The sequence below is a fragment of the Leptosomus discolor genome, chromosome 1 (assembly GCF_034619465.1).
Source record: "Leptosomus discolor isolate bLepDis1 chromosome 1, bLepDis1.hap2, whole genome shotgun sequence".
Lineage (NCBI taxonomy): Eukaryota > Metazoa > Chordata > Aves > Leptosomiformes > Leptosomidae > Leptosomus > Leptosomus discolor.
Genome location: NC_141391.1, coordinates 132611769 through 132636386, shown reverse-complemented (window position 1 = coordinate 132636386; position 24618 = coordinate 132611769). Strand labels below are relative to the sequence as shown.

Genomic DNA, 24618 nt, shown 5'->3' with positions numbered 1-24618 from the left:
TTTTTCTATGTTGTTTAGTAAAGAATCAGCAGTGAAATGCAAATGTTTCAAAGTGTCTTTTGATTTTAAACTCTGCACCAGGACAGAGTTGAGGGGGCTTGGGACTTGCTGAGCAACCTCAGTCTTTACCCTTGTCCTTGCTTATCACGAAAGACAAGGTGGTGTGGCTTAAGCAAGGGTCTGGAAACTTTCTGTAGTGAAGTGAGGCAGAAGGTTTGCAGGACCCAAGTGTGCCCAAGTGCACAGAGAGGCTACTGACATAAACCGGTAATGGTGGGCAAGGTGGTTTATCTCCATCACAGCTTGGGTTGGATTTCTCACTGTAGCACCCCCCAGCCTCCTGCCTTTGTTGGAGTCTGTCCAGAATAACACTGTTGAGCACGCGCTGGGGTTTGCTGGCACTCAGCATGCTGGAGCACATGCTACTTTCCCCAAGTGCTGTGTTGCCCCTATGAAACAAGATGGAGCTGAGCGAGACTCACATTCCACCTACCCCTCCACTGTTCTGTAAGCCCCTTTTGGGGGAGAAGGATCAGCTTTTTCTCTTCCGAAGACTTGCAGTTCCAGTGTACCATCACTTGAGGCCAGTGGGCAGCTGGCCTGTGGCCCACCCTGAGGTCTTTGCATCAGTGGAGGGCACGATTAAAACCCCCTGCACAGAAGATCTTCATGCGACATGGTTTGGTGGAGAGGGTGGGGGCAATTCCCACCCTCCCATCTGCCGTCGGCTCAGCGTTCCCCAGTCTGGCTGTGGGACAAGGTTGTGAAAGGAGGTGGGGGTACATGAACCGCTTCTTTCTCTTGCCAGTCCCCTCTGCTTGTTTTGGTTACCTTTCTGTGTGAGTCTCTCCTGCTTTGATGGCAAAATGTCCCCATTTCCCAAACACTGGCTGTGTAAAGAGAAACACCAGGCTGAACCAGGCAACTCAGGTGTGTAATACATTTTAATTGAGTTTAGGGATCTGTAGTTTTTCTGTTGCTCAGCTGAGCAGGGGCTGTCCAGAAGGTGAAGCAAACATGGGTGGAGGAGAGGGTGAAGGACTGCAAGAGGGAAGGGAACAGAGAGAAAAAGGTCACGAGAAGCAAATGAGAGCATGGGTTTGTTTATGGATGTGTTTTAATATATCGCCCCACAGTACTATGTGCTGACCTGGAGACTGACAGCACACACACACACAGCCAGTGAGGGACAGCAGTGCACTTCAACACTAAACTGCTGGCAAGCACAGCCCAACACAGCACAGCACTCAAGGTGGAAGGAGGGGACACTCCGGTCCCACCACGGCTCAGCACGAACACACGCCTGGGGCACAAGGACACCATAGGCCAGTACACATACACCTACACACATGCACAACAAGAGCGAGCCACTGGCGACACTCGTCCGGACACAGCTACAGGTGCGACACTTGTCCAAACATACCAGTCGATGCACGTGTGTTCACTGTGCGTGCTTCGGCGTACAAGGGGAACACACTGGGCAGCATGCTCCCACGGTCTGGCACGTGAACAGAGCAGCTCAGACACGGCCTTGCACAAAAAACAAAAGACACACAATGCCTAGATCCAGAAATGCTTATGACCCCAAAGCAAGGGACAGGGTGTAGGCCTCTCTCTCATCCTTCATCTGGGTAGATCTAGCCAGGGACACCTGAACTCAAGGGGATTTGAGGTGAAAGGGAACCAGGTGGTAGAGGTGGGAGAAAGAGCAAAAAAGGGAGCAGTGGAGAGAAGGGGGGGCTTCAGAGTCTGTGAGGTGGGAAAGAGCAGCAGGGTGACTGTGCCCTGGGAATAATGTTCAAAGAACACTTGGGTTGCGAAAGTTGTGTCCAGCAAAGCGTGCTTCATCACCAAGCTCCTCCTCAATCCTGCAGGAGAAAGACAGACAGCACACGTCAGGCCCTTGCTGCAAGGGAGCATTGGAGGCTCCTGGGCACTGGAGAGGCATTGCATCAGCAGGAAGCTGACACGGGCCGGAGGAGCTCAGCCCCTGCCAGCTGCTGCACATGTGGGGCTACATCCTCACACCAAGGAGGAGGGCAGGAGTCTGCTCCAGAGATCTCTCCGGCATCCTACTGTCATCTCTTCGCCTTATTTTCGTAACATTTCCCCCACAAGCCCCATCTACCCTTGGGCTTTCAGCTTCTCCCACCCCAATTAGTCATCCCCCATTCTCTCTTCTGCATTCCCATCCCTGCAGCCCCTTACCTCATGAGCTGGTTGTATTTAGCCAGGCGTTCAGACCTGCAGGGAGCACCCGTCTTTATCTGTAAAGCATTCCCCAAAACGAACACTGTAAGACACTGTTATGACTTGTACCAGTTTCCTGTGGCAGGGCAGGGGATTCTGTCTTCACACCCCTCCATTTTCCTCCAGGCCCATGCGTGGCCTGGGTCTCACCTACCTGCCCGGTGCACAGTCCTACAACCAGATCAGCAATGAAGGTGTCTTCAGTCTCCCCAGATCGGTGGCTCACCATCACACCCCAGCCGTTCTCCTGGGCCAGCTTGCAGCTGCAAGAAGTGAGAAATGCAGTCAGTAGCTCCCACTCCTATAACCACCGCCTGCACAGAGTGAGATCCAGGCACCCTCTCCGCCCACCCTCAGTTCCTACACTCTGTTAGAGACAAAAGGCTATTCATCCAATGGATAGCATGACACTCTGCTGTGGTTCATCACCAACCCTTTCACAGGACAACAAGGGCAACAGGCTGGACTTACGCTTGGATGGCCTCCGTGACGGATCCAATCTGGTTGACTTTGAGCAGGAGGCAGTTGCAGGCCTTCTCTTCAACAGCTCGCTCGATGCGCTTGGGGTTTGTCACTGTCAGGTCATCTCCCACTATCTGAATCCCCACGTTGGCCGTGAACTTGGACCAGGCCTCCCAGTCATCTTGGTCAAAGGGATCCTCAATGGAGACCACTGAAGGGACAACAGAAGAGACATGAGTCAAAGCTGCCTCCCTTCCCACCCCAAAAACACAGAGGGGATGTGCCTGTTAGGTATGCAACACCAGTGCTGATTCCCTACTGCCAAGCACAGCATCTCACCTGGGTAATCACGTACAAAGCTTTGGTAGAGGTCACCCAGCTCATCTGCAGAAATGTAACGGCTTGGGTCATCTGGGGACTTGAAGTCCAGGTCATATTTGCCATCACGGTAGAACTCGGAGGCTGCCACGTCCATACCGATAACAATCTTGTCTGTGTAGCCCGCCTTGTCAATAGCTTCCTTGAGGAGCTCCAGAGCTGGGAGGAGGAGAATTGCAGTCAGGAGCGTCAGCCAATGCAGAGAGCTCTGCCTTTCAGTGGGAACCTCCCCTGGGAGGGTCCTGAGAGCCCGTGAGAGTCTGATGCTGTGATGGAAGAGGAAGAAGGGAGCCCAGAGTGCAACAGAAACATGCTGAGGAGCTGTGGAGGCCATGCCCAAAAGGACGAGGAGGAATTAAAATACAGTCCCACAACTCAGAGACAGGGTGGGGGAAGGCCTTGGAAGAGTGTGCACATGCATGAAAGGTTTGTATGGAGACACTGTGACAGATCAAGGCCACCCCAAGGAGAAGTAGCTTAGAAACCATTCACTTACACAAGAGGTCAGTGACAGTAAGGCATCGTATTTTGAACAAATCTTTGGGGAATGCTGTCAGCTGGGTGTAGGAAGCCACAGCATTGCAGGGAGGGGTAGCCCATCTCTGCCAGGCTCTCACCTTCACTGTTTTCCAGGATGTTGGGGGCAAAGCCTCCCTCATCACCCACATTGGTAGCATCTTTGCCATACTTCTCCTTGATGACGCTCTTGAGGTTGTGATAGACTTCAGCTCCAATGCGCATGGCATCACGGAAGCTTTCAGCTCCCACAGGCAGGATCATGAACTCCTGCATGGCCAGTTTGTTGCCTGCGTGGGAACCTCCATTGATCACGTTGAAAGCCTGGAAGGGAATCAAAGCTGAAGGAACAGGTCTTGGCACCACCTAGAGGAGGCTCTCAGATGAGTCACCATGCCCATTCATGTCACATCCCAGAGTGTAACATAACACATCAGCTACAATGCATCAGACCAAAGGCACATAAGCCCAGAGTCTTCCTTCCAATAGAGGCTCAAAGCAAATGGTTGGAGAGGACTTTCCCACCTGTTTCCCTCTCAGAGATCTCCTGAGCTGTATGTGTTTATCTGTGCTGTGTTTATCTGTATGCGTTTATCAGCAATGCTAGGTCAGTCTGTCTTCCTTGACTCGTGAGAAAATTTTAGCATCCACAAGACCCTTTGTGAAGGAATTTCACAGGGCAGCTACGCCTGGTGTGAAGACTCACATGCCCTTATTTTGAACTGTGCCCCAGAGGGTTCTCATGATGCTCTCTGGTTCTAAGAGCGAGAGCCTCAGTCAGCCCCCCTCCACGACCTCTGCCATATCCTCCTCGGACCCCTCTTTTCTGTGTTGAAACCTGACAAATCTCAGGCCTTGGTTTGCATCCTTGATGCGTGCAGTGCACTCAGCTGATGTTTCAGTCCTATATTCCTTCCTTCTCTACCTCCCAACACACCCTTTGAAGTTTTTTTGGAGGTGGATGTCAAGGAGGGAGGTGTCTTACTGGCACAGGAAGGATGAGATCGGAGTTTCCGGCCAGGTCAGCAATGTGCCGGTACAGGGGAACATCCTTCTCTGCAGCTCCTGCCTTGCACACAGCCAGAGAAACTCCCAGGATAGCATTGGCGCCAAACTTGGCTGTGGGCAAAACCAAGAAGGAGTTAGGCTTCCCAGGCGGCAACCTCCTGCCCAGTGGGTGCCCTTGCCAGCTCAGCCTTGGGCTCGCTGTGGCTCTCACAGTGCCCCCCGCTGCAGCCTTACAGCCTCCCAAGCAATTTGCTTCCCAGGACAAAAAAGAGGAATGAATTACATTTGTTCTCTGTGCCATCCATCTCAAGCATCAGATTGTCTATCTTCTCTTGGTCCACCACAGAGAGGCCCTGCAAGAAACAAACAGCTGCTGAGAAAGTGAGGCTGAGAAGAGCTCTTGGCTCTGGTGTGCAAGAAGGGAGGCATTGATGGAGAAGCTGGGTGTACAGGGACCTTTTTAGCTTGTCAGGAAACACATACACACAAAGCTCAGGAAATTTTGCCTTGGTATACAGTCAAGTTAGGTAACCACGATGATGTTGCTGCAGTGCAGTGTAGATGAACCCACGCTGGAGAGGGGATTAGCTGCAGCCCAGGCAAGGCCACACATTGCTGGGGATACAGTAAATACCCAGCCTTTTGGCAGCTTCCAGGGAGTTTTGTGGTGCTGTGGCTGCACAGAAGCTAGGCAGAACAACAGTACGTGCTCAACCCCAAGCAAGCGAACGTAGACTGGATGGAGCCATCGCCGGGAGTGAGGTGGAGAGTTGGATTAGGCCCAACACAGGCAGCCCTCCACCAGGCTGGGTATTTTTCAGGGTTGGAGAGAGCTGGGCTCTCAGCCACAGCCCCCTGCGGGCTGCACGGGGAGTAACGTGTGGCTTCAACTCAGCTCTCCTCAGAGCAGGCTCCAGGTCTTTAGGTGTAAACAGGTTGCAGATGTGACACCACCGCTCTGCAAGGCTATGCTGAGGGGGCCAACAGACCTTGCATGGTAGGGTCATTGCTTGTCACACTGTGAAGGCTGGGTGGGATGGACGGATGTGAGGCCACAGACACGTGGATGAGGTTCAGTGCTTGAAGAGGAGCACATGTGAAAAAGTGAGAGAGCTCTACAGGGAGTATCGAGGGGACTAGTTATGTGGTACAGATGCTGCAGCGGACCACGTAGCGTTAAATCCTTTCTGCCCAGAGAAAAGATCACTGTGGACGCATACAGGCACAGAGGGCAGGAGGGGTGTGCCCAGGTTCACAGAGAGCATCACTATGTCTAGTAACCCAGTGAGATGAAGAGAGGCAGAAACAGAGATCAAGAGACAGAGACGAACCAGAGTAAGCATTGGACAAGGGAGAACAAAGATAAATCCTTACAGAGCCCACGAGAGCTGGGGCGACAGTGCTGTTGATATGATCCACGGCCTGCAGGACCCCTAAAGAAGGGAAGAGACACAGAGAAAGAGAGAGAGAGGGAGAGGGTGAGCCAAAGAGGAGAGTGGAAAGAAGGAGGGAGAGGACCAATAGAGAGACTGAGAGAGGGAGACAGTGAGGGAAGATCGAGGCATGATCTTTCACTTCACACTAGGTTTGTGCCTCTGTGGTCTCCCTGAGGGCAGTGGGACCCATCCACATTGCGCCAGTGGTTGAGTGGTACCCTCCAGCGGAGTGCCACACACAGGCAGCCCCAGGGACGGGGTGCAGAGCAGGCATCTCCCAACCTTTTCCGAGGAAACGGGACTTGTCATTGTCTCTCAGCTCCAGCGCTTCGTAGATACCAGTGGATGCACCGCTGGGGACTGCTGCTCGAAACATGCCTGGGAAACAGCAAAACACAGGTGTGAGATGAGCAGAAGGTGAAAAGAAGGGAAAGCCCTCGTGCACCTGCTTCTGTTCTGCTTTTGAGGGAAAGGATGTCGTGACCACTTGTGCAAACAGATGGCCCTGCTAGCTGGCTGCTCTTGGGTGGTCTTCTCAAAGGTGGAGCACCTCTTGGAGGTGGAGCACCAGGGCGGCAGAAATAAATGCACCCAGGGCTTCCAGATTGGGAAACCTGGATCTCGGGCACTCAGAGGTCCGCACCGTTTGCAGAACTACAGATGATGGGTGGAAGTCTGGTTCCTGAGCCCTCTTCCTGGTTCAGAGGCAGCCTTACCCCAGCCACCAGCAGCTTCCTCCCCCTCAGACTGGGGTTGGATTTCTGCCTCAGTGAAGAAGGAGGAGACTTGGCTGAATGCCTGCTCTAGCCCCTCACCATTCCTCGCCCCTCACCACTCCTAGCTTTGGGCCCAGCGCAGATGCAGCTCTTCCAATTGCGACACACATGCACGTACGTGCCTGCACAGAGATCTTGGGGATAAACCTTCCCCTGCCTTATGAGCATGGCCATGGATGTGCTTCCAAACTTGTACTGTATCCCAGGAGTAAAAGCACAGCTGCAGGAGGGCATCGTGGGGATAGGACAAAAAGGTAAATACATTTATGTTAATTAAATCTTCCGTCCTTGGTACTAGCAGGCTCAAGTCACATACACAGCAGCCAGCTGTGTGATTTCATTGTGATTTGCTCAGCGTAAGTGCAGAGTTGCTGAGCACATGCAGAAGCAGAGCCACAAGCAGCGTTTTGGTCTCTGCCTCTTCCCTTGGCTTGCTGTCTGCCAGGGTTTCACCAGAGAAGACCCTCCGTGCTCTTGGCAGAGTGCACCAGGCTGCTGTGCAGCGCTAGCTCCACTGGGGTGGGCAGGACTTCCCCTCCGTCCCTTGTCCTCATCCGCGTACCTTTGTGTGTGTACAGGTCCACTTCAACAGTGGGGTTCCCACGAGAATCCAGGATCTCACGGGCATGGATCCTCTCAACTGCCATGGTGAGTCTGTGAAGAGCAGAGGAGAGGACAGGACAGGACCAGGACACGTACAGCTCTGAGAGGCCGCAGGATGTGGTGGTCACCCGTCTAATGTCTAGACAAGATGCTGACAGAGAGAAGGGAGCTCAAGGAAGAGCAATCTTAGGAGCTGGAGCTAAAATGACTGGCTTAAGGAAATTTAGAAATTGCTATTAAAACCCAGATTGTGGGAACCTACTCACATTTTTGTCCAGGAGCCGGTAACGTGTTTGAATTTATTCTGTCCCTTTGCTGCAGATAAACTGGGAGCAATCTTTCCTTCTCTCCCTGCGCCATGGCTGAGCGCTGCCTCTCCTCATAGCTCCTGATACGAGTCTGGGTGGCGAAGTTGGGGAGGGTGCCAGAGCATCCACGGGCAGCAGAGAGGGAGGGATCAGCTGGCGCAGCCAGGAGGTGCCCCTGGCCCCAGCGCCAAGGACAGAGCGCCAGCTCCCAGTGTCTCACTACCCCTTGCCAGGAGGCAAGAATGGTTCCTGCCAGGGCCAGCCAGTGCGTGGCCGCTGTGTCTGTATGCAGCAGGCAGGGAGACAGCCCAGCGGCGGCTGTCTGGGGCAGGGCAGGAGAATGGTGGGCCTGTGGGGACCCTCAGCGCCTCTCCAGCCTGCGGCAGGGGGACCTGCCCCAGGTGAGCTCCTGCAAACCCCCAGCCACGTCCTCCTGGCCAAGTGCCTGGCTCAGCCTTCCCATCACCCCCATGAGCAACCGGGTCAGGCTGCGCTGAGGCAGCAGGAGCATGGAGGAGGCCAGCAGCCTGAGAAGCCATCTTGCTGAAGGCTGCAGTGCCTCAGATGTGAGAGAAAGGGCTCTGAAGGGAGGGGGCACTTGGCCCTGCCTGAACACAAGGGCTGGGCCCAGCTCCCAACTCTTCGCTTCCCTCCTGAGATGGGGAAGCAGCTGAGACTGAGAGGCATGTCTGTCAGATGAGAAGGCTGAGGAAACGTGATGTTTTGGAGTGCCTGGTTAAACCTGAAGTGGAAAACAGGCTCGTGGGTGAGGATGGCCGTTTGAAAGAGCTTCTCTTGCTGAAGCTTGCTCCCTAGGGGGTCCAAAATAACTCATGCACCGCCCCCCCCCCTCCCACCTTCTTATTCCCCCAGCCATGGGTCCATGCAATGCCTGGGAGCTGCATCTCCCCTGAGACGGAGCAGCAGCGAGGTGTGTGTCACCCCCCAACCTCACCAGGTTTTCCTCCCCCAGCTCCCACAGAAGTTTCACACAACCCTGAGCAGGGCTGGACCCACACAAAGCTCAGTGCAGAGGCCAGGCCTGGTGGGGTAACCACGAGGCCCCAGGCAGAAGCATGCCATGGTACATGTGAGCATCTGGCAGGGGTATGGCCAGCACAGGGGCTTAGCGTGGGGTCGTGGGTGTGTGCTGCAAATGCACATCACAGCACTGAGGGGAGCTAAGAAGTAGGTGGGGGGAAGCTGGCGTTAGCTCTCAACCCCATTGCCTAGGGTGAGTGGAAATCACACGGGTGTGAGGAAAGGGGTGGGTGGAAATCACATGGGCGCGAGGAAATCACGCTGCTCTGAAGTTTTAGCAAGAGCTTCCCATACTGGGGATTTTCAGTCAGCGAAACCAGGGCTCTTTGGAGCCTGCTCAGGCCCTCCACCATGTCCATCTGGGCTGGGATCCCCCATCAGCTGCTTTGGCAGTGCTCCTCATGCCATCTGGCACATGCCACAGGAACTTCCTCCAGGGCTGTGTCTACGCAGCTGCGAGCTTCCTTTGCAGCAGTGCCCTGGCCATGCCCCAACAGCCTCCACAGGGGAGAGAGGAACAGAACCCCATTAAAGTGATCTTTGACAGCAAGACCCATGCCAGATGCAATGTCTCTCTTCTTATGTGGTCGTGTTGCCAGTGGTCACATCCCTCTGCCCACATCCACCCGCCCCTGTTGGGGCTAGCTCTGAGGAAGCCAAATGACAAGCCCAAATCCAGTCTTGCCTGCCCCACCCCATCACTCACTTGATCTCTTCTCCCTTCTGGTCCTTTAAACCCTTTTCTTCACTTGCGTTGCTGCCCCATGTCCCCCTGCGTTTGCCCTCATTTGAACAGCGCAAAGAACCACCCTGAAATCCCTGGCATCAGCTGCACTGTCCTGAAAGGAGGTCAGAGGCGGATAAGCCGGGATAAGGGATTGGGACAGAGCCATAGCCGGGACCCCGTAGACCACAGTGAGGAGGAGCCAGGAGCCAGGCTGGAGGCTGGGCAGCCTCCCTTGAGCAGGCGTTGGGCAGGGCACCCCGGGGAGACTGCCACTGCTGCAGTGCCTTCATGTGGGAGCTGCTTCGTGGCAGTGTGTGTTGCCAGGGCATCGCCTTGCTGGAGTTTGCACTGCAGCGATTCCTCCTCCCCGCCAGGCAGGCCAGCATGGCGAAGACCTTTCCCCCAAGCCACCGCCACCAGTCCCGTGTGCTGCTGATTCCCCCGGGCTGCGCACTGCTCCCAGGAAGCCCGCACTGCTGCAGTGTCGTGGCTGATGCAGCTATTGCTTGCTTGACTGTCACCTCCTCTCCCTGCCTCCCCCTCCGCCCCCGCCGTGGTGTGGGGCTGTGCAGATAAGAAAACATCCCCTCTCCTCCTTCCCTCTCCCTGGGACACGGTTGAAAGCCTGTGTTTATGTCAACACCTCGGGAGCCTGGGGGGCTGGTCTGCTCTGGGGCTGGGTCCTTTCCCCAGCAGTGCCCAAACTGAGCTTTGCCTCCTCCCCACTACCACCCCCTTCCCCTAGGCAAGGCTCCATCCCGCAGCACCTCCCGGCAATGCCCTTGAGAGCACCACCTATCCTTGTTGGTTGCCCCCCTCCTGCAATTCCCTATGTTCACATCTGAAATGATGCTTGCCGGGGATAGGGAAGGAGGGAGTACCTGAAATTAAAATACGAAAGAAAAGTGAGAAGGGTGGGGGTGAGGAGAAAGAGGTGGGAGGAGCAGGGGGAGGAAGTGAGCGGAGTTTAGTTGTTAATGCCGCTTACAGAGGTCCTTCTCCGCAGGGACCCCAAAGTGCGTGTGGGATTTGGAGGGCACAGGGTGGGAAGCAGAAACATGCATGCGGTGAGGGGGGTCCTGGCCGTGGGGAGACACTTACCTTCCTAGGGCAGGGGTGAACGAGAGATTGAGAAACTGCTGGTAGAAAGGAGAGAGGACGAAGCTGAGGAGGGATGCAGGACCTCAAGGGGAGATGATGTGTCCTCTAAGCCAACGGCAGCGGCAGCAGCAGGATGGAGACGCCCCTGATAGGGCCGGGACAGCAGCATGTGACCCAGAGCTGCGATGAGTCAGGATTTAGCAAAGCTTTGCAAACAGCACGTAGAGGATGGAGAGAGAAAGAGAGAGAGAGACAAACAGGGGATAGACATAGACAGACGAGAGTGAGAGAGCCAGGGAATAGGAGTGGGTGTGCAGGATAAACAATTCCAGTCACTCCACACTCATTAATTATTTTTATTCAAATCAGAAAACCTTGTAGGATTTTTGGGAGCCATAAATCGAACAACAGAACCTGTAACCCTCTGCTTTCCCCTTTTCCCTCTCGGGCCTACTGAGAATAGAGCATATGAGGGCAGTGACTGCAAAAAACACTGCAGTACCTCAGAGCAGCTTCCACGACCAGGGTGGGTAGCCCTCCTCTTTTCTCCAGGGGCAAAATGAGGTGAAGGTAGCTCTGGTGCCTACAGCTCTCACTTTCCCAGCCACGCATGTGGGGGACAGCATCTCCGAATCTTGACTGGCTCTGGGAACAGGTGTTAAAAACAGGGGTCACTCAGTCACATCACCCTGGAGAGATCCTTCCATTTCCTGAAGAAGGAAAGAGGGAGAAGTTAAAAGACTCCATGCCCGACTTCTTTTCCCCTTTCACTGGTCACTTCTGCTAGTGGGGCCAGGAATGGCAGTAGGGTTGTGATGCTGGCCATCACAATCATGTTGCAAAGCCTGGCCTCTGTTGCAGGCTCCTCTACTCTTGGGGCTGACGTCCCTCAGCCTTCTCCTCATGTAATCTAGAAGAGGAGAGGCTTAATCACCATGTTTGATCCTCTCTCTTTCCCTTTACTTCCTTATCCTCCTCTCAGTGTGCTGTTCTCACTTTTTCCTCTTCCTGCCTTTTCTGACGGATTTTGTTCGCCTCTGCCCGTTCATCTTGCTCAAATAATTCCTTGTCGAGGCGTTGCAGATGTGGCAGCAGGACCAGGACCTCCAGCCGGTAATTTGGTTCATCAGAGCATGGATTGTCCGACAGCACCAGTGCCTGCAGCATGGGGAGGACCTGCAGTTTTTCCACCTCCTGAAGGCTGCTGATCCTATTGTTCCTGAAGAAGAGGAAGCACAGAGAGCGGGGAAAGAGACACATGCAAATAGTGAGATCCCTTTGGAACAGTAAGGTGACAAGACAGACAAAGCAAAACTTAGCAGCATGATAGACCTTTGACCTTAGACCACAGACCTGTGATCTAAGATCCAGATCTGTCTGCAGCTCCCCAGACCGAGGGACAAGAAGGACATGTCCTCTGGATTTCTCTGTGCTCAAACAGTCGATTCAATTGTGTGATATCGCCACCACCCTCTATGGCAAATGCCAGGAAGTAAAGGGCGCCTGCGATCATGTCCAGGACACAGAGAACACACTTAGAGGAATCCAGAAGAGTTATGGCAAGGAATGAAAAGTATGAGGTTGGAGTGTGAGAGTGACTGGGGACGCAGATCTTTTCTAAGAAGCCCAGGAAAGGCCTTGGCTGTTATACTCCTAGACAGCTGAGTGCTGACACCAGTTAAGGACGGTAAAGATCAACCCATCCCCATTAGGTCTTAAACTTCCAAAGAAACCAGAAAATCCTAAAGATCTAAATGGGAGTACAGCCTGATGAAGGGGTCTCTGGTCCCAACACAGAGCAGGGAGGACCCACCGTAAATTGAGGTACTGCAGACACTTCATGCTACTACAGAATCCATCCAGGGTCTCAAGCTGGTTGTCACGTAGGTGCAGAGTTGCCAGCTGCCCTAGCCCCTCAAGGCCTTCAAGGCTCCGAATGGCATTCTGGGCCTGAGCACCAGGGAGGCAGGAAGAGAAAAGGAAAAAGGGATCACACAGGAGAGGGAACAGCAGTTACTTCTGGCCTTTAAAGCTCTTTCTACCCTTCAGACTTCTGTGAAGCTAGAACAGGTTGCTCAGAGTCTTGCCCAAATGAGTTCTAAGTATGCAGATTCAAGGACTAAAAGGTTGCTGAAAAAGTGTTTCCTGTAGCATCACTTGGTGACTGAGACAAAACCAGCCCAAATGAATACTCCACTGCCAGCACAGCACCCCCTTCCATGGCAGTGCCGAATTTGAGTCTCTAAGGCCTCAGAGAGCAACAGCGTGGAGGGGAAAGTACAGACCTGAGCCTGAAACAATTGTATTTAAAGGACGAATAACCAGTCCCTCTCAGTCACATAGTCCATGTAGTCCAGGGATCTTCCAGTGTCTGCTGCTTCTCTTGTGGGGGAAATCTACTACTAAGCAGTCTCCTCATCTACTCCCCTAGGAGCAGAAGCAGACTACATGGTCCTGAGAGAGGTTGCAGGGGCGTGGATGTTGTTGGTTGGTTTAATTTTAAGCTTTTCCAGGTATAATGGTTGTTATCCATCCATAGGTGCAATCTCTTACAACAAATCTGACAAACATACGGCAGAAAGAATGCGTCCTATCAATTCAAAATTCCCCATCATTGAATTTCATTCACTTCACTGTGATGTGTGTTGTGAGATGGGGAAATATGAAACTCTGAATTTCAGCAGTAGTTTCACAGCAGGATTTCGGCTGGAGAAGACCGCTAGAGGTCTCCTGCCCAAGGCCAGGCTCACGGCAGGGCTAGCACCAGTGCTAGGTCAGGCTCCTCACCGCCTTGTGCAGCCAAGTTTGGAACATCCCTGGTAACTACAACCTCCTCACTGCGTTCTCCAGCCTGGAGCTGAGCTGGGCTTCACTTGCAATCGTGGCTCAGGACTGCAGTCTCTAAGGACACAGATACCTGAACAGGAAACGGGGAAAGAAGTGCTGTTGTGCCCTCTGTTCCTTGCTGGTACGCAGGCAGTGACATGGCCAATGCTTGAGACTAATAAAAGGGGCACAGGCTGAACTGGTGAGATGGAGAACAGTTTAGGACTGGGTCAGTCAGGGAAAGGGCATTCTGTAGAAAAGGAGAACTCTAATGGAAACTGGACAAGGAAAATTCTGTACCAGCTGAGCCAAGTAAAGAGTGTAACACAAGGACAAAAAGAGGAAAGTTGGAGATGCAGGTATAACTTTTTTAATGCTAAATTTCATCTGCAACTATGTCATGCATTGACCAAATTTGGTTCAGTTCCTTTAAATTTAACCCTTTGTCTTGAACCCTGTCCTTGAGGCATCAGCTACATCTACCCATGGCTCAAGTAACACCAAAATCTTTATACAGAAAGCAAAGGACTACTGGGAGAGTTCCCCCTCCAAAATGATTTAGTGAGCAGGTGGACATAAGACACAAAGCCCCAAGATTCCTGAGAAACAAGTCAGTTGTTCTAGTTTTAATAATCACATCTTGCAATTTGCCTGCTTCATATGTGCAGCTCAGAAACTCCTCAATCATGCCAGGAATCTTCTTTAAATATAGGTGCTGTGTTTGCTTCCCTCCAGTCATTCACTAAAGTGACTGGTTTTACTCTGAAATTCTGTATCGCATCTGGTGACTTACCCACTTCATCCCTTCTTCCAGAACACCTCTAGTCCTAAAATCTCAGTTTTCCACCAGAAAATTACAGGCAATCTCAGCAAGCAATCTCCTCAGTGTTTTCTGCCAGAGTCTTGATGAAAAGAAACCATATAGCTCATCCAAGCCTTTATAATCTTTAATTGTTTTTTAAGAGGCAGTGACTCAGGACACCTATCCAGTCTTTGCAAGCTGTGGCACTGTATGATGCATGGGACTAAGACATACACACTTTCTTCACTTGTGTCTCTAGGAATAAATGTTCCCTGAAGCAATTTTTATGGTATTAGGAAATTTTTTCTCCTATCTTAGTTTCACCGAGATCAGTCAGTTCCTTTTTTGGCAGCTGAATGTGTGAATCATATAATTGGGCTGTTTTTAAACCAGTATTTGATTAGGCCCATCAGAGAGCAGAAAGAGGCATCCTCTCCCCCTGTCACCCAGGGCAAGCCTGTTGCTCTCCCCACTGACCTCCAGGGGTCCCGGGACACACCTAATACAGGCGTGCCTAACACTGCCAGAAGAGAACACCACTGTCTGTAGGAGTCTGGCAGAGAAGAACCCAATACATTGAACGTTGCCAACTCATCTACTCTCTGCAGAGGAATTACTGGTCAGTGGCTACCGCCTTCGCACTACCTGGGCAGACAGCATAGAAGGAGCTACCTCAGAGAAGTGATTATTTTCTCTTCAGCTCTCTGAAATCTCTTCTTCTCTCAGTCTGAGAAGATTGAACGGGATGGGTTAGCATGCTTCGAAGGGGACAGCCTCCTCCCCCTGAGTGGAGATGCCAGGCTCTGTAGCAGCTCTGTCCCACTCCCCAAGCTGGCTGTTCCCTTACCAGATAGAGGTTCTTGAGCTTGGGAAGATTGAGCCCTGCTGTGCTCTCTAGCATGTTTCTTTGCAGCTCCAGGTTTTGCAGGCTGAACAACTGGCTGTGACTCAGGCCCAGCGCTGACTGGATTTTATTTCCTGAGTGCCAGAGGAGGAAGAAACAATGAGAGAATTAATACACTCAAAAGAGAGTGTCCCGTGTGCACAGGAATGAAGAGGGGTGGTCTGTATCACCTTTCAGGCTGAGGTGGGCTACGCGAGGGTGAGTAATGCCCTCCATATCCTTGATGCGGTTGTGAGCATAGCTGACGATCTGAAGGTAGGGCAGCTCCTGCATGCAGGCACTGGTAAGCAGATTCCCATCCACCTTCAGCCAAAGCAGGTAGGTTAGGCTGCTCAGTGGAGACAAATCTTGCAGTTTGTTCTCTGACAGATCCACATACCGCAGGTGAATGAAGCATTCGAGGAGGCTGATATCTGTCAAGGCCCTGTGGGAGGGAAGATGTGAATAAAACCCTTCTCCTATTTTCCCTCGCTATCAGCTTACAGTTTGCTCCTCACCACTACTGGAGAGAGGGCATCCTCCTCTCCCACTTCCCTGCTGTCCTAAGAAGCCTTGCTGGGGAGAAGAAGGAAAAAGGCAGGAGATAAGAACAGGATGAATTGTCTGTAAACAAGGCCAAATGTTAAGATTGGACCTGCTTTCCTGGCACAGGGAGTACTTATTCCCATTGAACTATATCTGTCAGAGAAGGGCAGAACCAGAGCAGAAAAGAGGGAAAGTTTGGGGGTTGAGTCTGCTAGACAGTAGTGGCAACACTAAGGACTGTATGGAAGAACTTTGCTAGATGGAAAAAGCTGGTTGAGATACCTATGAGGCTTCTGAAAGACACAGTCTTACTGAGGCCTGTGAGTTAGAGCTGGGGTTATGTGGGTGTACTGATGGGGCTGACGCTCCAAACTGTCCCCAGGCCATTGTAGCACTGTACTTATAAGTGCATACCTTAAAGGTTACCGGTCAACAGGAGAAATGCTTAATGGACATTTCTCAAAGTGACTGTGGGGAGGCCACCCTGTTCAGGTCCCACTAGGAGACCACAGTCCAGAAGGATGGACAGGCTCCCTCGATCTAGGGGGTCACTGGTTTTCCTGCCAGTGCACCTGGCTAGAGTGGAGGCAGTCCCCAGCTCAGGGCTGAGGATGGACAAGATACGCTGAGGCACGGGCTGGAAGCCAGACAGCCAGAGAACATGGCCTGGAAATGCTCCTGCCCGACACGGACGGTCACCAGTGGCCTTTCGGTGCAGCTGCTCGTGGCTACATAGATGCCCGGAGGGGAGGAGGCCTTCTCCTGGGGCAGGTGTTGCACACTCACTTGCTTTTGGCTTCAAATTTCACATAGGCGTGGGCCAGGCCGTTGCCGGTCTTACAGAGGAGAGAGAGGCCCTCCTTGAGGACCTCCTCCGTCAGGGGACACGGGGCCAGCACCTGGGAGAGAAGGAGAGAGCACAACGCCAGCGCTGACCTAACCACAGCCGTGGGGCGCCGGGGGCACCCTCCCTCACCTGTTCTTCCTCCTCCTGCTCCGACAGCGCCGCCTCCTCCTCCTCCTCCTCCTCCTCCTCCTCCTCCTCCTCCTCCTCCTCTCCTCCTCCCCCTCCTCCTGAAGGCTGTACTCGTTCCCCTCCAGCTCCTCGCCTTCCATCCTCACAGGCCCCGCTTCCTACCCGGCTGGGGCAGCTCCGTCAGGCCCGGCGGCGGCCGCTCCGCTGCCATGGAAACCGGGGGGGGGGGGGGGGGGGGGGGGGCGGCGGGGGCCGGCGCGCCGCTGCCATGGCAACCGCTCTGAGCGACAGCGGCGGGGCGGGGCGCGGGCTGTTGTTTCCCGCGCCGGCGCTGAGCGCGCGGGGCACCCGGGGTGCAGCGGGCACCCTGGGCCTCTGCCTGAGCCGCACAGGCCTCATCCTCTGGGCTCTCCCCGACACACCCCTTCTCTCGCCAGCGTTATCCTTGGCCCCCTTATCCGGACCTTTCTGCTGCCTCAAACGGGGCAAATGTGAGATCCGAAATGGTGTCAGTTCTGAGTAAACTTCCTCTAAAAAAGCCTTCACGTATTTCGCAGGGGCTGTCCCGGTTAGCACACCCCGCAGCTAACACTCGATTTCCTGCAGCAACCTGGGCGCTGCCGACTTGCCGTTCATTGGCCATCCGAGCTGCCCGTGGTTCCTTTTTTCGCCATCCTGCTGGTAATAACTCTTCCCAACTGACCGCTTGTGTTAGTTTGCTGCTCCGACTGCAGTAGCTTGTCATTTTTTGGTGTTAGGTTCCACACAGAAAGCTCAGAGCATGCCTTGCGCTCATCAGAAGCACTTTGTAGTCCTACTTTACCTGCCCAAGCACTCCCAGCTCTTCCTAGCTGGGTGACATCAACGGTTATTAGGGGGGATCCAGAGAACTTAAGGATCATTTTGTTGGGAAAGGACCACTGAAGGTCATCCTGTCCATGCCAGAGCTCAAAACAGGGCTGGCTTCAAAGTTAGGCTGGGCTGCACAAGGTGGTGGTGGTCACTCAGGTGGTGAATATCTTTGAGGAAAGACATTCCCTCTGGTAAATGTTTAATTAACATGTTGAGCAGAATTAGGCCCAGAGTCTGCATGAAACCCTCAAAACACAAATCTCCTGGATTCCAGGAAGTGGCTTTTGGGGTACAGTGTCCTGACCTGCTGCAGATGATGCTGCTTCAGCCCTCTCCTCAAGGCTAGGGAGCTGTGGAGGGCTAAGGCTGCCAAGTGCCCAGCAGATGTCAGCTTCAGCCCCTGCGAGCCGACGGGTGGCTGGGCCCCCATCGACTGCCGAGCAGAGCCGGGTGTTTACTGGCTGGAAACGCTGCTTGGAGCTGACGGCCACCAGTGTTTTGCGGTCAGTACCAAAGTCGAAGGCCCTGCTCCCTTTGCTTCCAGTGCACTTTGCTCCTTTGCAGCCCCTGGGGAATGTCGGTGTTAGATAAGCTGGTCCAAGCTAAGCTGGACACACAACTGTCAGACATGAGTCTCAGGCTCCCACAGCGTGTGTGCCAGCCGTCCTGCAAAGCACCGCTCTGCTGTCACAGCTGCATGGCAAGCTGCCACCCCATATCCCCTCCCTCATCCTGCTTGACTCCCTGGTGCTGACCTCTTCTCCTGTGCTACATTCGCCCCATATGAATTCACTCCCTGGTCATTAACCTGCATATGATGTGGTTTTTCTCCACTATATCCCCTGCGAAAAAAACCCTCGACACATAGACTCATTAGGGGCTATTTAGGGGAGGAACCAAAGGCAGGAAAGGGAGAGATTGAGGTGATTGTGGAGGATCGAATGTGGGAGAATAGAGGGGTATGGGAACAAAAAGGGCCAGTTGCGTGTAAATGGTTTGTGATGGTTTGTCTGGCCATGCCCTGCACCTGATCAGCATGGCCTGTCCCAGCTTCTCATTAAACTCCTTTCTCACTTTGCCCTGGCCAAGGCACTCTCGTTACCACATGCAGGGGGTGTGTGTGTGGGGGGTGTCTGGCCACCAGCAGCTGGGCTGGGATTTGGGGCCCATGCGCCCACGGGCGAGTGTGTGGGTGGCAGTGAAGGTGCAGCTGGACCAGATGACGAGGGGGCCTGGGAGGGGGCTGAGAGGGAGGAGCTGGCTGCCAGGGGGACCAGGGGAGTCCCAGCAGCTGCCAAAGAGGCTGGGGGACTGAGGGGTCCCTGGGGTGGCCAGAGCACCACAGGGGAGCCGGCTACTGGGGAACTGGAGAGGCTGGGATTGCGGGCAGCTACTGGGCAAACTGGCTAAGCCCAGTTGCTGGCTCACTCCAGGGGGCCACACTGTATATGTGTGTGTGTGTGTGTATGTACATAAATACATAGATATATGCATTCTCACTAGCGCACCTCCATCTAGCTCAGCCAGAGAGGGTTGGGATGAGGCCACTGGCGCTGGGTTTGTGTGAGTGTTCTGTGTGGCTGGCTGTGTAATCTGTGCGGCCGACTGTGTGTATATGTATATATGTGGTGTTTGTGTGTGTTTGTGCACGTGCCTACTGGGAATACAAGCTCACCCTGGCTACTGGTTGGGGCTGAGGACATGGAGCCGCAGCAGCATCTCTCGGGCTGTCACAATGCATTTTTCCCGACAGTAACCTGTTTAAGATCCAGCTACTACAATTTGCAGTGAGGATCTGGCAGTATTTCCACTCCACAGAGCTGTGGTGCTGCCAGAAAGCAGGCAAAAAGAAGGAAAACAAGGCCTGGCGTTCCTGCCCATGCAGAAATTATTTTCCATGAGTTTATTCCTCATTAAACAAATGCTTTCATGCCTCTGTATTCTCCCCAAAGCAGCAAGATCAGTGTGCAGCTCCCATCTGTTTCTCTCTATGTAGGTCACTCTCCTGGGCTCTTGCCGAGCTCTGTGGGCAGGGCTGGGCAGGAGCGAGAACGGGCAGCGGAGCTGCAGCCCGCGGCTGGTCCCCGTGAGCCATCCCGCCTACCCGCCCCCGGCAGCCCCCGGGCACAGCCCTTGTCCCTGCCGAGTCACCGCGGCTCTGGTCACCCTGAGGCACCACACTATGGCGGCGCCCCCGCAGCCTCTCAAAAACACCGATTGCGGAAAACACAGAGTTTTCAGGATTGATTTTTTATTTTTTTTTTTTTTTCCCCCTTTGAAGCCTCCCCCTCCCCGCATCACTCCGCACGCACCGAGAGCCAGCAGCTGCCATCTCCGTGCTGCAGCCGGGCTCTTCCTTCCCCGGCCACCTCGCACCCTTCCCTGTTCGACGGGCTGTCCCCCATCGCGACAGGCTCCCAGCAGCCGCCCCCCGGCGCCTGGGGACCACCACCCTCTGCTTCCGAACAGCGGTTACCCCGCCGCGACCCACGGCCGGCTTCAGCGCCATTTTACCGCGGTCTGCCCCAGCCCGGCGCTACCCGCCCGCCCGCCGCCACCGGAGGCTACGCGGCCGCCCGGGGGCGCGCCAGCACCGCCCGCCGCGCCAGCAGCGGCCCCGGGGCCCAGCGGCGGCTCCTCCCCGCAAGGCTCTGGCCGAGGGAGGGGCAGGGCGAGGGCCGGACTTCTGCTCCCAGCTGAGGAGGAGGTGTCCGCTGAAGGGCTGGGGGCTCACCTCGCCCCGTCCCTTCGGGCTGGGAGGGAGGAAGCCGTCCAGCAGCACGTTGGCAGAGAAGGAGGATCCGCAGCACTAGCGGCTTTCCTAAGGTTTCCTCCTCCTTGGTCCCTCCCCTCCTGCCTTTTACCCTTCGGGTGATACTGGCAGGGCAATACACTGACAGCTGGAGCATCAGGGGAGGAACATGCCACAACTGCAGACCAGAGACGCGAAATGGAAGAGGAGCTCTCAGATGTGCCTTAACAGACAGAGCGCCCCTTCGCATGCCTGCTCCCTACCAGCACTGCCCCTAGGCTCCTCCCAAGGACACACTGCCTCTCAGCTAAGCTCCTCCTTGGGAGGCACTTCCTTTTTCATTACCCTCAGTACTACCTAAAAATCTCCCTGCTGGTGCAGCAGCTGGGAAATCACATGCTTTCTCACCCATCAGCACACAGCTGAAAGCAGGCAGCAAGCGCGGCCTCAGCACATGGCCTAAAAACCTTCCCTGCCTAAAGAGGGAGCTTCTCTGCTCTACATTTAATGAGCAAAGCCAATTACCAGTACTCACAGGCAAAAAACCAGGGATGAGCACAACACCAAGCCTGCCTGGAAAGATCATCTCACCAGCGGGACAGCCGGGTGCTGCAGCAGCTACCAGAATAGAGACACACATGGAAAAGATGCACACAAGTCACCACGGGCCCAAAGGAGAAGCAAGATGCTCGGGGCATACCACAGGTGAAACCTAGGACACCAAGATGAAGGTTGAACCTGTGCAATGCCTACTGGTGCAATGCTGGGCCCTCAAAGACCACAAAACCCACATTACCCTCTCTGCAACCAGCTACTGCCAGAATAGTAAATTCTGTACACTGTTTGTCCCCAGCTGCTTCTGAATAAGACCCGGGACACACCTTTGCTTTTTCTTTTTTTAATTTATTGTTCAGTACAGGACACAGGTGAGTTAAGACATCTCACAAGGGTCTAAGCTGACAGGCTTCTTGTTGATGGAGCTGAAGGATGCTGTAGGACTGTAGTTCCTTTTTCCTTCCCCCAGCACCAATGGCTCCCTCTCCCTGTAGTGCTGCAGAGAAAAGGGGAGGCACTGGCCAGGTTGACTGTGGGCTCTTACAGGTCAACAGGCAACTGAGGATTTTGCCAACTCAGAGAGGAGGATGCCAAGACTCTGCTGAGACAGGCTCCCACTAACAGGACTCCAACACAGTGGTGGGGGTTAGCAGCACAGCTAGAACAATGACTGTGGAGGGGGAAAGCCTCAGAGGAGGCCTCTGTACTGTGACAACGTGCAACGAAAGGTCCCTTCTTGTTTCCGTTTCTTGCTCTGAACCACAAGGGACTGCTCCTCACAGGCTGCTTCAGTGTTTGGCATTGATAATATCCACAAACTCTGGCTTGAGAGAAGCTCCACCAACAAGGAAGCCATCCACATCATGCTGAGAGGCCAGCTCCTTACAGTTGCTGCCAGTGACTGAACCTAAGGAGGGAGTAGTATTTTAAGGTCAGACGTGGCCAGCTCCAGAAAATGGGGCCAGAGCAAAGGTAAGACCTGCAAGCCACCTCTTACTATGCAGACTACCTCCCATTTACCCAAACAAGCCAATAGGTGGTTCTTCATGCTCTGCCAATCTTGAATTTCCTCACCAGCAGAGCATGCCATACAACTGCAGCCACAAGCAGAGAAACTTGAGTGTTTCCTGCGCTGCAAAGGGGCTTCGGACTCATTTACCTCCATAGATGATCCTAGTTGACTGAGCAACAGCATCAGACACATGGCTTTTCAGCCACCCCCTCAGCTTCTCATGAACTTCCTGAGCCTGCAATGGAACATAAAGCAAGCTGAGCCATTCTGCATACAATTGCCTTCCAAAGAGGAAAGAGAATCTCTTTGAGAGAATCCTTAGTCTTTAGAGAGAATCTTCAAGATCTTTTGAGTGGGAAGGGCCATTTAGTCAGATGCTTTTCCCCTGCTCATACCTGTTGGGGCGTTGCAGTTTTACCAGTTCCTATAGCCCAAACCGGCTCATAGGCAAGAACCACTTTACTCCAGTCCTTCACATTATCTGGGGAGGAGAAGAAGGTATAAGTAAGCACAGTACGCCATACTGGGAAAGGTAGAGTTGGAAAGCTTTCTGGAACACGCAGACCATGTCCAAAGCTGAAGAAAAGCACTTGTTTTCTTCCCTTACCAGCAATGGCCTTGGTCTGTTCAAAAACCACTTTCTCCGTTATGCCAGCTTCTCTCTCATCCAGCTTCTCTCCAATGCAAGCAATGACTCCAAGGCCCTCAGCCAGAGCATGAGCCACCTTCTGGCCAATCAACTGGGAATGGAAAAGAAACAAGGCAACTGATAAGTCAGACCTACTCCTGTAGTCATGTTTTAACTGCTCACCCCTCCAGCTCTTGCAGGCACATCTGAGCTGGGCCATCTCTCCATCCCAGGGTCACTCACCTCATCTGACTCCCCAAAAACATGCCTTCGCTCCGAGTGGCCCAGGATCACCCATGCAGCTCCAGTATCTTTGATCATTGCTGGGCTGAGGAGAAAGGAGATGACTCACACCTCTGGAGGAATTTCAGGTCCCAGAGGCACCCTGGCTCTACTCTTCTCTGTGGGCTCACCTGATCTCTCCTGTGAAAGCACCCTTTGGTACCTTGTAACAGTTCTGTGCTGCAACTCCAATCTTTGCATCAAGCTTCTGACGGGCAAAGTCAAGGTAGATGGAGGGAGCTCCACAAACTACCTCTGGAAGGCAAAGAAGGTGGTTACCCTTGAGACAGGTAAAAAGCAGAAACTGTACCTAGCCACTGACACCAAATCCCAGGCCCAAGAGGTCATCCCTCTATCCCCTCCCCCGCTCCTGGGAAGGCTCAGCCTGCCAGCCCTCGCTGACATTTGGGGGACCCTCTGCAGCAGGAATATCCCTGCTATCTGATGACTCAACAGCAGGGAGGAAGCCCTTTCCTCCTGAGTGACAGGTGATAGCAGGCCGATGGCCTGGCCCCTCGGCCGGTTCACAAGGGTCCTTCGGAAAGGGCGCAGTTGAGAAACCGCACGAGAATCCTGCCTTGCCGCCTGGGCCTGGCTGAACCGGGGGGAGAACGCAGCACCGGGTTACGCCCGCGGTTGTAGCCGGGTACGGTGGCGAGGTAGGGGCACAGTCTCGCAGCCTGCCCTGGCAGCGCAGCTCGGCTGAAACACGGAGCTCTGCAGCCCCCCGGTCCCGGCACGGGACCAGGAGCCCGCGGGCTGGGGTCAAGGCCGAGGGGGAAGCGCGGGGCCCAGGAAGACGGCTGGCCTGGGCGGGGTGGGGGGGTATCTTCGGCAGCGGCGGCCCTGGGCCACACGCTCCCGCCGGGGCCTGCGGGGGGAGGCCTCCTCCTCCCGGGGCCCCGCCGCCCGGGGTGCAGCCGGAGGCGACCCGGGGGTGGCCGCACGTGTCCGCCGGGCCCGCGGCCCCGGATCCAGTTTCGCGGGTATATTTAGCCCCTCCGCCGAGTTATATTTAGGCCCCCGCCGCCCTCTGACATTTGCCGCTCCCCCCGCCCGGGCCCGGGCCCCGGCCTCGCCGGGCCGTGAGGCGCCGCGCGGGACGTGCGGCGCCGCGCGGGACGTGCGCTACGTGCGGCCGCGCCCTCACCGGTATCGGCGGAGAGCTTGGCGCTGTTCAGCGTGTGGATGAGCTCGCCCAAGCTCTTCTTGTCGCCGTTCATCTTCCAGTTGCCCCCCACGAAGAACTTCCTGGGCGCCATAGCGGGAGCGGGTAGGGGCCGGTACCGGAGGAAACACAAAGGTCAGCGGCGGCTCACGGCCCCCGGCGCCCGCTTTTATTGCCCGGGGCCCCGCCCCCTCCGATGGCCCCGCCCCCGTCCCGCCCCCTCCCTCCCTCCGCGCGTCCCGGCCGGGCCCGGCGGCGGCGGCTGCCGGCGCCCCGAGCACGCTCTGCCTCGCCGCTCGTCGGTGCGCCCGGGGAGACCGGGCGGGGGGGGTGGGGCTGCGCAGCCGAGAGCACGGAGAACCCGGGGCGGAGAGGGCGCCTCCGCCACCCCGTCGCACCCTGCGCCGGCTCGTTCTTCAGCTTCCGGAGGGCTCCCAGCAATGCAGAGGGCAGGCAGAAACCAGCGGGGTATTTCGACCTTTATTTTGTCCCTCGTGTATTTTGGCATGTAATGGGCACACAAGGGGGGGGGAGGGGGCAGGGGGTTGGGGGGCGCTGCTCGTGGCCCACCTTGCTGCCCGCCCCGCACCCTCCCGGGCAGGGCAGGCAGGCAGAACCCCCCATACGCAAGCCACACATACACACAAGCCCCCTCCTTCCCTTCCAGACAGCAAGGAGGGGGCATCATCCCACCAAGCAGCAAAGCACTAGGGCTGTGTGTCACACGGGG

General features: G+C 54.8%; 3 protein-coding genes across 3 annotated transcripts; all 3 read right to left on the bottom strand.

Moving 5' to 3' along the window:
• Positions 1-1798: 1798 nt before the first annotated feature.
• On the bottom strand, positions 1799-7473 carry ENO2 (enolase 2). The gene is made up of 11 exons (XM_009960705.2): positions 7389-7473; positions 6333-6428; positions 5989-6047; positions 4898-4967; positions 4592-4725; positions 3708-3930; positions 3052-3249; positions 2722-2923; positions 2405-2513; positions 2209-2267; positions 1799-1868 (listed from the first exon to the last, which is right to left on the bottom strand). Exons 1-11 carry the CDS (start codon positions 7471-7473, stop codon positions 1799-1801), a joined length of 1305 nt encoding a protein of 434 aa, XP_009959007.1.
• Positions 7474-9562: 2089 nt separating this feature from the next.
• Positions 9563-17921, bottom strand: LRRC23 (leucine rich repeat containing 23). Its single transcript, XM_086460734.1, has 11 exons — positions 17796-17921; positions 17343-17490; positions 16640-16797; positions 16450-16562; positions 15309-15562; positions 15082-15212; positions 12420-12556; positions 11603-11825; positions 11109-11251; positions 10607-10669; positions 9563-9617 (listed from the first exon to the last, which is right to left on the bottom strand). Exons 1-11 carry the CDS (start codon positions 17919-17921, stop codon positions 9563-9565), a joined length of 1551 nt encoding a protein of 516 aa, XP_086316860.1.
• Positions 17922-21143: 3222 nt separating this feature from the next.
• Positions 21144-24011, bottom strand: TPI1 (triosephosphate isomerase 1). The gene is made up of 7 exons (XM_086478731.1): positions 23871-24011; positions 22852-22975; positions 22682-22766; positions 22418-22550; positions 22206-22291; positions 21958-22045; positions 21144-21705 (listed from the first exon to the last, which is right to left on the bottom strand). The coding sequence occupies exons 1-7, from the start codon at positions 23980-23982 to the stop codon at positions 21587-21589; spliced, it is 747 nt and encodes a 248-aa protein (XP_086334857.1). The 5' UTR covers positions 23983-24011; the 3' UTR covers positions 21144-21586.
• Positions 24012-24618: the final 607 nt, after the last annotated feature.